This window comes from Aplysia californica, unplaced genomic scaffold (genome assembly GCF_000002075.1).
Source record: "Aplysia californica isolate F4 #8 unplaced genomic scaffold, AplCal3.0 scaffold00440, whole genome shotgun sequence".
Lineage (NCBI taxonomy): Eukaryota > Metazoa > Mollusca > Gastropoda > Aplysiida > Aplysiidae > Aplysia > Aplysia californica.
In genome coordinates, this window is record NW_004797710.1 from 268,331 (window position 1) to 282,710 (window position 14,380).

The 14,380-nt window shown below is 40.1% G+C and overlaps 1 protein-coding gene across 1 annotated transcript in view; it reads left to right on the top strand.

Annotated features, from left to right (window-relative positions):
• Nucleotides 1-6,589: 6,589 nt before the first annotated feature.
• The window catches only part of LOC101848454 (N-acetylneuraminate 9-O-acetyltransferase), a gene marked incomplete in the record, with an annotated part of 38,987 nt that continues 31,196 nt past the window's right edge, over nucleotides 6,590-14,380 (top strand). Inside the window, 1 exon segment of the mRNA XM_013086152.2 lies at nucleotides 6,590-6,768. Within this exon segment, the coding sequence (XP_012941606.2) occupies nucleotides 6,594-6,768 (175 nt within the window).

A 14,380-nucleotide genomic window follows, 5' to 3' on the forward strand; every position in this document is an offset into this window, starting at 1 on the left:
CACACACACACACACACACACAAACACACACACACACACACACACAGGTGACTGTTAGAGCAGATTCGACTGAACTTATTAATTGGATTATCTTAAACCTTAACACCGTCATGTGAGAAAAGCAATCAAATCAAAGTCACATATTAGCAAAACGAGCGCACGCAGACTGTTTAAGGACGTAGAAAGTACTAGCTAAGGAAAAAGTATATCAGCACTATCAGCGCCTAGAGTTCGATTGGTTTTATCGTCAGTGTAAAACAACAATCAAATAATCCAGATCGCCGTTTTAATAACCATAGCACCATCTACAATTATCATAGTTAACCCCTCTCATGGCATGTTGATGTTCCTAATTAGGATTATATGGCAGGTTGTCTCTGCGATAATTATGGCTATGATTTTATACCCCTTTCACCATTTTTGTTTTAAAGGCTATTTAAGAAACCGACATGTGTTTGAAAGGGGTCAATAAACCTTTATCCCTCCAACTCCAACAGATGGTTTGCACAACTTCGTAACAAGACACAGCTCCATACTGCAAGGTGTACAGTGCATGTGGCTTTGAGTACTCATGGTTAAGTGGATCCTTGTGTTTGGCCGCCAATGAGCATTACAAACGACGCGTTGAAGTGTGTCGATTCCAAAGGAGGACATATAGACCAATGGTTCTCAGAATTCTGGAATTTAAAGAAAAATTTTTTTTAAAACTCTGTATGAGAACAGAAATATTGTTTACACTGCATGGGATGGAAAGATTAGATTTTAAAAAGGAAAGGAAAGAGAATTTTTAAAAACAATCATTTCATGACTTTCCTTACACTATCTTTTAAATTAATGCATTTCACATTTATAGGTGGGGGTTTTCCGTTTTTGAAAAAAAAAAAGGTATTTTCTTTGTGAATTTTATGTCAAACAAATTCCTTTTGAATGAATTACATCTGTTTCAAACTATAACATTTTAGTACAAATTTTGTGCGAGATATGTAGAAAAAAGTGGTACTGTTTTTATTAGATTACCCTGTATATATTTTTACAACTCTGTAAGAGAAAAGCAATTTTAATGACTCTCCGTACAAGATATCTCAAATTAGTGCATTTTGCGTTCATATGTGATTTTTATAAAAGCCTTTTCCGTTTCGGAAACAAGGTTTTTCTTTATGAATTTCTGGTCAAACACATTCCTTTTGGATGAATTATATCAGTTCCAAATTACAACATTCTAGTACAAATCTTGTGTGAGATATTAAGAAAAAGAAGTTGTTTAGTTGGGGGGGGTTTAAGTCACATAATATACGCCCACTGGCACACACTCACACAAGAGAATCCAGCACACAACTGCGTTTTTAAAACAAACCCAGAAACCATAAACAAATTCCAAAACAACAAAAAACTCATCAAACCCTTCGGCCTCAAAATCCTTGAGGACCTCAAAAACATACACTTTTCCAAACAAGAAATCCAACAATTTCTTTTCCCCGACCTCCCTCCATGGTACCTCACAAAGGCAAAAGTAGACTGAAGAATGTGATGACTTGATGTATTCTCTTTTAAAATTTTAATCTTTTGCTTTTCTCGATAACTCAAATGCCCAGGCGACCACTGACGATCACAGAGGCGTTGATTTAAATGCCTAGACACCGTCGTTCTGTGGTTTCGGCGGTTGAGTTGGGTAAGTCTCAAACGCCTGTGTGCAGTAAGTTATGTAGGCTAACAAAGCGTTGTTTTTTCCAAATTGGTTACTTATCATCGTCTTACACCACATTATAAAATACATATATATATATATATATATATATATATATATATATATATATATATATATATATATATATATATATATATATAAAATTATTATTACCAAATGCCATTAAAAACGCAACACTTCGTTCGCATTGTCTGAACACGGTTGCATCCAACGAATATAGATTAAAAGAAGTGGGTTTTTTAAAAGTTTATTCAATTTCCAACAAATGTGAACCATTTGGATCGCACACATCAACTGATTTCGATACATTGTCCTCCTTCTCTCGGCGTACCCCCTTAAGGCAAATTTGAAGAGAAACACAAATCGAAGCTCAATAATGATCTCTTACCCTTAGTAAGTTGTATGGCCATCATTAACATTTAAACATACCTAAACACTTCTTCACCTGGATTTGATAACATTTGCAATGTTTTGTTGAGAAATTTTGCCCCACTCTCACGGCAGCGCGATCTCCCAATAGCTGCAGATTCGCAAATCGGCACCCGCTTTGCGGTTCAGTTCATCCCATACACGCGCTGTTGGAGACATGTCGGGTATGTACACTGGCCAGTCCTTGACATTCGTGTTATGATCTTCCAGAAACTGTGTTGTTTGCAAAATGGGCAGTGTAGGGAAAGGAGTGTCGTGTTGGATGACTGGGAGATTCTGATTTTTTCTTTGTGCTGTTTGGCAATGTGAAGACAGCTCTGTTGTTGCGACTTTGTTAGTTGCAGTCCTATATAAGGCATTCTTGATCTAAGTCCCGTACTTACTGCTCCACGCCTCACACTGATGAAAGAAACATTTTCACGCGCACCCCATGCATTCCTTGAGCTTCTACTTTTGAGAAACAAAACGATTTCGCAAATGCCACAGCAAAATCTGCCTCTCTTGAACACGGCTGGTAACTCGAGACTGTCCTATTCTTTGCCCATCCCGGGCATTTCATGTGTGCTAAAATCTGTGTATAAGTCGAGAACAATACAAGCACTGCATTTTAGCCGTATTGCTGCTTCTCAGGCAGATTTTCCGCCATGAACAAGGCGGGGGCGAAAGTTGCTATCAGCTTCGCTAAATTGTGGAGTCTTGTCATGAAAGAATTTATTTTTTTTAATGATCGAAAAGAAAAGGCTAAGACTTTTGTTTGGAATGAGCTACGGGTCACCTTCCAGGTAAATAATTTTGTGTTTGTTATAATATAGCAATTAATGAAAACATTTTACTAAAGCATAGTTTATTGTCTTGTGATGAAAAGTACTCATGGAAATAGCAAAAATTGTGCATGGGTGTGTGGACTAACTAACAACTACTCACTTGTGTCTCTGAAAATCGTGACGATCAGTTTATTTGGCTTATTAATAACATGAAAACGTTGCGTTTGTAATGGCGTTCAGTATACATATAATTTATATCTGAATTTCAGATTCATAGGTACGAGACAGGGGGGGGGGGGGGGGGGGGCGCTCTCATGGTCGAGAGGTTACGGTGTTCGCCTCTCATTCAATGGGTCTCGGGTTCGAACCCTGACTGCGGGGCAAATTTTCTTTCACCTCACTTCCTACTTTCTAACAATGTTCTGTTGTCTGCTTTCGCCTCCACTTTCTGCCCCTCCCCCATACTCCCCTTTGCCACTTCCTCTGGGAGCCAGACTCTTTCTGCAGTCTTTCTACTGCTACTCCTTGGTTCCTTCTTACTGTTGCCTTCCAGCCACAGCCCCGATCTTATGGTAGGTACTAAAACCTAGCCTTCTCGGACAAGGACGAAAAATCTCGGAGGTCCCGTGTGCAAGTTGCGCATGTTTAAGATCTTTTGATGGTCCTGAAAACATAAGAGTAGACTTTGGCCCCCACTTGGGTAAAATTCAAAATTCCTACCAAACTGAAAATGTTTAATGTGTCATGCACGCGCATATGACCTCATGCAGTTGCGAGCACCGTAAAAGACGTATACCTCACCCCCAACAAAGACAAAAAATAAACCAGCCCCTCCCCCCTTCCCAAAGAATAACCAAAACAAAAAACGGACATAGGCTTAATAGGTATTGAGCTAAAACAAAAACCGCAAAACGATTAAAATTGCCGAATGAGCGGTACACAAAAAATGCTGTTCTCTTACATTCCATTATTTGACTAATAGTAAATTCTAATTTCAAGAAAATGCCTTTCCTTTTTTTTTAACCAACAGAATCACATTTGAAGGAGTTAGCTAAAACAGGATAGACTTTGTCCATTTCACTGAAAACAAGCAGGGTGCATCCCTTAACTTACAACAATACCCGTAGACTGTCCATAAGAAACCAATCAAGTGTAAAACCAACCTCGCCATAATTACACACTGTATTTTTTAAATAAAAGCAAATCAAGTCAGGAAAAAGCCAAGTCCATTGTATATATTTTATATATACATGTATATATATATATAATATATAAAAGAAAAATAGGCTAAGCCTTGTCTGGGTTTATGTGACTTAGCCTGTTGTATTCCCTTATCGAGTTATCGACCCCCTCCTCTGGTAACAAGTTACAACTGAATGGAAACATTACTTTTTGAGGTATGAACAGTTTTGTATCTGATTATTATGACTACCAAACCAATAGCATTGGCCCGTCGTAATGGAAACTTAAGGCCATACATCAAGCTCATATTGGGAGTTCTGTTGGATTCACCAGCCCAAACGTAGAAAAATAATTCACATTCTACACGACTTGAACTAAGCAGTATGGTAAAAGTTTCGTATTTCATACAGTTCTTGGATTTCGAGGAAGCATTTCAGAAACTGAGAGAAAACAGAGAACCCATTTTGTGGTCAGCCTTACGCACGTTAATTCACATCTTAACCAACTTAGCTGATGAGACTTCTGAACACATACACTAAAAGAAGGGAATTTACTGGGAAGAGCAAATTGAAGGGATATAACTGGGAAATAATCGTTACACCTGCTTGATTCTCTCTCTTGTTTGGGTCCTGCATCATTTGAGTTTATTGGTCTATATTTTCATATTTATCTTCAATGTAAATTTATATGTTCCTTCGTTTTCTCTTTTTTCTGTAAGTGCACATTTAGAGTCGGACCCACAAGAGAAAATTAATATTCGGTAATCATTATGCATTCCCTAAAACACTCGGCTACGTGTAAAAGCTCACACATACAATGATCGTCGTTTTGTTAGAACAAGACCATTTTATAATCATCTCCTCGTATTTTGGTTCTCCTAAATTCAGTGCCAGGATAGCTGAATCTTGCAGAAGCAAAGATGCACACAGCGGGACTGCAAGGTATACAAAATACCGGGGCCCCGCAAAAAAATTAATACAGGCTCATAAAAAATAAAATAAAATAAAATAAATAACTTGGCTATCGTTTGACCAAAGTGAAGTAAAGAATAAAGTAAGTGTATGGATCTGACGCACCCATCAATACCATTAGGTCATGTAAGTGGCACGTTCTCCGAATTAATTGTTCATTTCCGATAGGAATCTTCAGACCATTTTCAGTTAAACTTGAACCAAATAGCATTCATAATTGAAATTTGTTGGCCTCCAGATTCTTGGGCATATCTATACCTTTCTGGAAATCATGCCAAGACCACCCTTGATGTTGAGGATATGACTCCATAGTGTTGGAACCAAGCTTCCTCAGCAGCATAATCCCCCACCATATCTCAAATCGTCTCCTTGACTTCATCCGCATTGTGGTATCCTTCTAATGGACGGTTGTGGTTTCACCGTCCTCGTCCTAAAACTAGAACGGGCCGATCCCGCCCCTGTGGCTGAATGCTTTTAAGAGGTATAGTTTTGAGTTTTGATCTACTCACTTTTGATTATCTTTTTAATTGACATTTATCAAATATGATTATTGATTGTCTTCCTTTTCAGAAATTACACGTGCATTTGGCTGAGTTACGTTCGGTGGTGATAGATGGCCACGTTAATCATTTGTGGGGTAGCATGGTGAAATCAGGCGCTCGTCAAAATACAGAAGTTTGAGAAACAGGCATTTTACCCGCCAGTGTGGCAATTTTATCGGATTTTTGCTTTTTTGGCTTAACACCATTGCTGTACAATTAAAAGCACACTTCTGTGTGGATTTTACTGAAAAACGTTGATTAAAGGAACAAAAAGGTAAGTTTCCGCAGACTATAAAGCTATATATTATTATATACCTCCTTGCTCACCTCACACTTCATAAAAGGAGGTGGCCCCGTCGAGAGTTTTACCCTCGCGGCGCTGATGGGCAGAGCAGAGAAACTTTTACTGACTCTGTGCACCCTTCCCCCCCCCCCCCCCCCCCCCCCCAACATGTCGCAGCGACAACAACTACAACTATAACAGCAGCAACAGCAACAACAGTAACAGCAATAACAGCAGAAGCAACAATAATAACAATAACAACAACAACAGCAACAGCGGTGGCATCTCTTCGGGGAGGATTCAGGGAGGTTGGACTGCCTCACCCGCTACCCAAGGGAGGCGGTGGCCCTGGCGAAGAGCACACTCTTCGGGGCTCCGAACATTTCGAACGGATAGGCTACCACACGCACACACACACACACAGCAACAACAACAACTAGGCCTACAGCAACAACAGTAACAGCAGCAGGGGCAGCGGCTGTGGTACGGCAGGTACATAACCCTCTTGTCTCAAGAGGAGTAACAATAGAATTTTTGATGAGAAATCATGTTACGGTGATAAACTTGGAGTAATTTTTTTAACACTCTGAAGACAAGACGTGTGAATAACGGAGATGCGCTCGAACACCGTCAGTTTGCTGCTACGGAGACATATGAAGTAGTTTGTACCCCGAGTCGCAAAAGACTTACACTGAAATCCTAACAATCCGAGACAACATGGCTGACTCGGGCACGACTGCTAGTGCCAACACTAGCAGTACAAGTGGTTCTACCACCAGTAGTGCCACAAAGGAAATTACCCAGTATCTGAATGTAGGGAATGCTAAACTAGTGGCATTGACAATGGTGATTGCTTTTGTTCTTTACCATGGAAGTCTTCATTTTAGATACGGTGAGTTTTGGACTGGACCCCTACCACTATCTATCGTCCCTTCACACTTCACTAGATTACGCATTTAATCAAGTCTTGTCTAGATCTAGATCTAGATATCTACAGTTTATTTCTTCTGCTAGAGTCTAGATCTAGATCTAGACTCTATAGATCGAGATCTAGTTCTAGATCTCGAGATTCAGAAATCTAAAATCTTCTAGATATTCTAGATCTAGAGTACATCCTGTGGTGCGATATACAGTAAGCGATCTTTTGTGGATATCTCTGGAAGTTACAGGTCGATCTTCATGATTTTTTCACCAGAAGTTAGAAAAACTTCCTCTCTATACGGTGTAGCGCATTACTGTAACAGCAGTTTAAAAATTCTATATGTTGTGGTGGTGTTTGTTTGGTAACGTGTGTCTGGTTTGGTGCGCAAGGTTTCTGGTTTGGTGCAACATATCGTCTTGTTTGGTGCGCAATAGTACCATGTTTACAGCTCTAGATCTAGATCTAGCTCTTTTCTGACACTTTTCATCTTTCTCTATCCTTGCTTTGTCTTCTTTTCCTTGCAAGAAGTTCCTGTACTGACCATAATGGAAGGCCAAGGTCAATTAGGCGTGTTCTTTTTGGGAGCTGTGCGCCCCCTGACAGGAGATTTCCTTACACCTTGTGTATGTGTTTTGATAATGGATAAAAAGAAAGGTGCTGTGGACACAAGAAGGGGAAAGAAGAAAACAAGAATAAGACTATACCTAGACTAGTATTTTAGAAGGAAAAGGACAAAAAAGAAGAAGAAAAAGACGTGAAAAGAAGAAATTGAAAAAGAAAGGTGCTGTGGACACAAGGAAGTGAAAGAAGAAAACAAGAATTAGACTATACCTAGACTAGTATTCTTTAAGGAAAAGGGCAAAAAAGAAGAAGAAAAAGACATGAAAAGAAGAAATTGAACATTTTGGAGATTATATTTCCATATTAATTAATTTTGACATGAATACATTAACTTATCATCTTCCAATGGCAATATAATGCATCCAAATGGAAGGAAAACAGTCTGTTTCAGTGCACAATGCAGGTCATAGAGAAATAACTTAATAAGTAAAACAAACAAAGGGCCTAGAAGCCACACTATCAATGCCAAATAGCAAAAAAGCCGATATTGCGCACGAATCGGACTGCCCAAATTTGGTCCGCTTCAGTGCGCAACCCTATCTAACACGTTCCTGGGCATTAAGAAGCAGCCTGCGATAGTATTTATCGATTCTAGTATACATTCTACGATACATTAGAGCTAGATTAGCTAGATGTGCTAAATAATCGACTACTCAAGCGCTTAGTAAATTGATCGATACCGGTTACGAAAACCATTAATATGAAGGGGTAAAACTTTCCGACACCGTAGAATCACGTGTGTTGACAGGAACCTCCAAAACGAAAGTGAAATAAGCTGCATTCTGCGCATGCTCACAGAAAATGACCTCGTTTTCGCTGTTCTTATCCAAAACAAAGCAGGAGACCGGGGGTTGCGCACCAAAACAGTAGCGCGGTGATGCGGGCCTACTCTAGCAGGGCTCCCCTTTTCAGGACAACTTTTTCTTTTAAGAGTAAGAGGTTTATTCACCCTTTGGCTTTGGGTGTTCTATCTCAAACAAGGGGTATTTAAACCCTTGTTTTAGAAACTTAAAGGGTAAAAATCAATTATCTCCTAATTTTATAGTAAGAATGTTTGTATGTAAACATTTTACTCACACGCACATTTACAGACACACACAGAGTGACCTCGACTGAGCCGTTGCCAAAATGTGGGGAAAAACACACATCTCACGACTCACATTAGTCATTAGTGTGCATGATAAAATGTGATGCATTAGTATTTATTCCTCCAAAACTTTTACATATGTTAAATATAGGATGTAGAACCTGCATTAGCAGTTTCAGACCCAGTGTCAGCTTTACAATCTTGAGTTTGTAAATTTTTTGCCAAAAATGTTCGTTTTTTTGGTGACTCCTGGACTGTCATTTTGAGCACACCAATGCAAACTTCCAAAAATGTCCAAAATTTAATATTTTTGGGTGTTTTTTTTTAACCTGTGCTTTGATTCTATGCTATTTGTGATCAAGAAAGGTCCACTTGCTCAAGAAATTGGTTTATTTGTTTGCAAATAAACGAATAATTCGGATCACTTGTGCGTCAGTGGTGTCGTCACGGACTAGGTGTTTCAGAAAACACCATTATTTTTCAGTAGAATCACCACAGCTGGTTAAATCTTTTTGCTTTTCGTCGCTTATATCAATAGTTCAAAATTCGCGATGCGCGAAAGGAACATCGGGTTCCTAGATCTACGATTTCGGTCGGCTGTTTAACATTCGCCGTTAATGGCGTCACTTTTCGACATACCAGAAGTCCGAATTTTAGCCTACTTTTGTTTTGAACGGATCATCAACAGTGCCCAGATATAATTGTTTTCTTGAGTGACTTCCCCTTACCCGCTTCCCCAGAACTGCGGAAGCATCGGGGGAAAGAGAAAAACGAAAGTAGTCATTGCCGTCACCCTCCGGTTATGCACAAGAATCTTGCGTTGAATGTGACGTACTGGACTGTTTTGCGTGTTTTTAGGCTACCCTATTGATATTTTAGTGAAATTGCGGGGTTTACGTTGGATTCCTGGAACAAGAGTGTGATGTGTGAACAAACTTTGAGAGATGGATCATTTCTGTGGTTATAAATTTAGCTTTTGTGCTTAATGATGACGTTTGGGGTGTCGTCATGCAGCCGTACAAGACTGACTGACATACTAGAAATTACATTGTCCTAAGAGCAAACATTTTTAAAGTCATGTGTGCTCTTTTTATTCAAACAAATAGACAAACATGTCCTTGTTTATCTGTCTAACTCAAAAGTACACATTTGTTATTTGTTGGCGTGAATGCCTTTTTCCAATACATTGTGTCAATGTGTCATCATTGTTATGTGTACAAGTAATATTTTTTCATAATTGCTAATATATTGCTATATAAGTTTTCAAAATATATTTCATGCATGCAAGATTCATTTAGAAACAAAATACGCCTTTATTGATCTATGTATCTCATGTGCAAATTTGTTCTTTATTTATAGGCATGATTTTACCTTTTCCCAGTATGTTTTGTCATCACTGTTATGTACGAGTACTGTTTGTCATAATTAGCAACGTAATTGTGATTGTCTACTGTCTTTGATGACCTGATATCTGTTTCAAAGCAAAAGAAACCACTCCTGGGGTTTTTTTTAATTCTTAAAGTGTGCATTTCTCTCTGGATGCATGACTTTGTCTTTTCCTGTACATTGTGTCATCATGTTTGTCATCACTGTTATAGCACAAGTCAGCCCCATTGATTTTGTGCTTTTGCCTCATATTAGTTAAAAAATTGTTTTACACATGTGTTTTTCTGGTGCTGAGGCTTTGATAACTGTATTTATACAGCCTTTCACGATTGTGATGTGTTGTCAATGATAATGTCCAATGTGTATCCTTTCTTGTACATAACAGTGATGACATGTTCTATGCACTGCGTCATTTTTACAATGCCTGTCATTCATATTACCATTATGAATGGAGTTCATAGTGTACAAAGTGTTTGTTTACTAAACAAATGGAATTTAAAGTCTATAATTTGCCTTGCTGCTTATCTGTTTTTGTCATCACTGTTACATACAAGAAATACAGTGGTTGCCAAACCAATAGACCCATATCTCCAAAACCCTACATCTCCTTGCTCTGATACTCTAGGAATATGAGTTCTAAATGTCAATCTGAGACTGACAGAAAAGGGAGTCAAATTGGTAAGAAAAAAATTTTGGAACCACTGAGTCTCAAGAGAGTCTCACGTTTTGGCAATTGCTCAACTATGATTGAAGGAAGAGGCTAGCTGTACTTAATGACTTAAGTACGGCTAGACAGCTGGGCTAGCCGTACTTATTCTTAATATGATGGCTACACTGACCATAAAAAAATAAGCCTACTAAATTGTAAATATAAATTTTTTGTTTGCAGTACCTAAAGTATTTGTATTAGAGACAAAACCAGGTGCCTTTTTAAAATGACAGTGCATGTATTATAAACCTCCTGTTTTCTAATGTTAATAGGGCCTAAGATAAGTACAGCTAGACTGGCAGTCTAGCCGTATTTAAATACGGCTAGACTTCTTGGCTAGCCGTACTTAAGTACGGGTAGACAGCCAGGCTAGCCGTACTTAGGGATGGCAAGACTGTCAGGCTAGCCGTACTTAATATTGATGGCTGAATTGTAAATGAAATTTTTAGTTTGCAATGCCTAAAGTATTTGTATTTCAGACAAAACCAAAAGGTGCCTTACTGACTTGCATGTATTTGAACCTGAATAATTACTAAATCTAGATCTAATGAGACCTGTGTACTTAACAGGTTTGAGTCGATAGGGCCAAACCTAGATCTAAGTACGGCTAGACTGGCAGTCTAGCCATACTTAAGTACGGCTAGCCACTTCGATGATTGAATACATACGATTTTAATTAACATAAGGTTTCATTGTAACAACAAGAAATATATCAGTAATATTGACTAGAATTAGAGTTGTGTCCATTTGGACAGGGGAAGGGTGGTGGTGGGTGGGCCTATAGAAAATAGAACAAAGTTGACAAGCCAAAAGGGTCAATTCCGACTGTAATACACAAAGAAAATCAGACCCTGCCACTCTATGAAATCTAAAAGTCAGGATCTCAGTGGAGGGAAAAAATCGGGATTTCGTGAGAAAATAAATCGGGATCAACGACAAATCGTGTTTTATCTTTCTTTTTTTTATATCCTGAAATATCACGTCAAGCTCTCCTAGTCCAAGTGTTTTACCCTCCCCCCCGGATAAGTCCCAAAAGACGCTTCAACCGGTGTGCATGAACTTAAATTGACCCCATCAACGACGGTCCCCGACACACGCGGAACTCACACTCCGAAGTCAAGTCACGTGATGCGAATGCACTATTGAAACAGTTTTACTGACGGGTCTTGATGACGGGCCCGACTAACCAGAACTCGGACAAAGCTTGTTTTGAAAGTAATAGCAGAACTACGAATAATATTGATAATTTGTTTGTCACAATTTGAAGAATTCTGAGTGGAAACAAAAGCGAAAGTAGATCTTGAGAATGTCCCAAGTCGGAATGCCAAATCAATACTAGATTCTACTTCCACTTCCGTATTAGTTGAAATAACAAGTGCGAGCAAAGATTCAATGCAACTTTTGTTGACTCAATTACTTAATTCGGCATCGACATTTCGGAAAAAAAACCACGGGGCAGTGCCACTGACTGAAGTGTCTTTAGGCCATTCCCAAAGGGGGGACATTTCTCGTTCAAGCACAGTAGAATTGTAAATGGGCCGATTCATCATGTCACACTCATAACTGTGCCTGAACTAAAACACGGAACTTTTTCTTTCCTAATCCTCACTATTGTCATTTTCCTGTACTTTTTTTTTATATATTTGTCACACTCTTGTGACCTGCTATTTCCAGGGTGCCTTGATAGTCGAAGCAGACTTTGTGCTGTTGAAGCTAGAGAGGTGAGCAGAGTAAGTCTGATTCCCTGTAAGGACTTCTCTGTTAACACCCACCCCTTGGCGCTCTCATGACCTTATGCAGTTGCGAGCGCCGTAAAGCCGTCTACTGAAATATTTTTTAAATTTTAAAATTCGGAAAATACTGCTCCCGAGTTTCTGCTAACAAAAATTTAACAAGTACTTCCCACAACAGAAAAGAAGGCAGAGTAAGATTTCAGAAAAATCCGGTGCAACAGACAGAACAAAACAACAACAAAAAATAAATAAAAATCGGGATAGATGCTGTCAAAATCGGGAAAAATCAGGATTCTTGAAATTTGGGTCCCGATTAAATTGGGCCGAGTGGCAGGTTTGAAAATTGATTTATTATCAGAGCCATCCCAGGGTCTACATTCCAGTCTTTCCAGACTTTTGATGGCGGACAATTCATGTTAACTAGTGTGTTAAAGAAGGATGGGAGTAATCTCACGGCAGGGATAAACTCAAGGCACGACACCGGCAAATGTGAGCGACCAGAATGGGGGCAGAACTTCTCTGCTGAAGCAAGCCGGTGTCGCCGGAAACAGCGCAGCTGATAAGTAGGTCGACTGCTCCTGACTTGACACAGAGTCACAGACAAAAGGTGACTCGTGTGAGTGTGATGTCAAATCATTGACTCGGCTTCGGGGTAGGCCTAGAGAAGGGGGGAAATGATGCTTGCCACACGCACACCACCGTCTTAAAGAGTATGCATACCTCCGAAATGAAATTATAAAGGGTAAAGCTCACGCACCACCAAAACTTTAAGGGGGAAATCTGCAGGTTTAAGGGGTAATATACGCACAATTGTGCGTAAAGGGGAACCCTGTCTAGTCACTACACTACACTTTATAGACAATCTACTTACTGCCCTTGCCGAGCTGCCCTACTCTTTCTCTGCATTCTCTGTTCAGTGTAATCACTACCTTCCCAAAATCTCCCTGCAGTCTCTCATTCATCTTTATCCATTCTTCACCCCGCTTCATTGGTATACATGAACAGAATGATTAAGTTGAGCTGAGCTTGCCGGAGGCAAAGTTAATTTAATTATGTCTACTAATGAGACTGCGCGTTGCGATCTCGCACTCTTGGCTCGCTGGGGGAAGAGGTGTTGGGAAGAGGCCACAGCTTCTCTCTCTCTCTCTCTCTCTCTCTCTCTCTCTCTCTCTCTCTCTCTCTCTCTCTCTCTCTCTCTCTCTCTCTCTCTCTCTCTCTCCCTCTCTGTCTCTCTCTCTCTCTTTCTCTCTCTCTCTCTCTCTCTCTCTCTCTCTCTCTCTCCTCCCTCTCTCTCCTCCCTCTCTCTCTCTCTCTCTCTCTCTCTCTCTCTCTCTCTCACAGTGGGGCCCAAGAGGCAGAAGGACCGCCCCAGGCCCATTATTGCAAGATTCCAATATGCGGAGGACAAATTCCTTGTTTTGGGTGCAAGAGAGGACCTAAAGGAGCAGGGGGTGAGTGTCGCCGGTGATCTCACACCGCGGCAAAGAGAAGAACTTAGAGACCTGAGAGCAAAGGGGAAACGTGGTTTTTTTAAAAATGGAAGACTTCACGTGGAAGACGTCACCCATACACAAACACAACACGGCCAGCAGTCACCACCACAGGACAACAGCCAACCGCGCCGACCCGAGCCCCGTGGGCAACGACAGCAACAGAGGGTCACCCGCAGTCAGTCGGGGAGCGGTGGTGAGGCAACGGGGGGCAGGGACGGTGGTGTGGCCACAAGGAGACAGCAGGGTCAGTCTTTGGCTTCAACAACAGCAAAAGAATAGGAACACGGCCGGCCCAGACTTGCAACAACAATAAATAACACCCAAGCAATGTTTTTAAAAATTATGTGTTGGAATGTTCATGGCATATCACAAAAATTGTTTAACCTTGATTTTGTCCACTTTTGTTCGTCGTATGACATTTTTGCTTGCTCTGAGGTCTACTCATGTAGTGAAGAAAAATTGCTCCTCGCTTTTCCCCAGTACAATATTTACTCTGCAAACGTGAGCACGGGTTAGGTGGGGGTGTTGTTGTTTTTGTTCGTCGGTCGTTAGG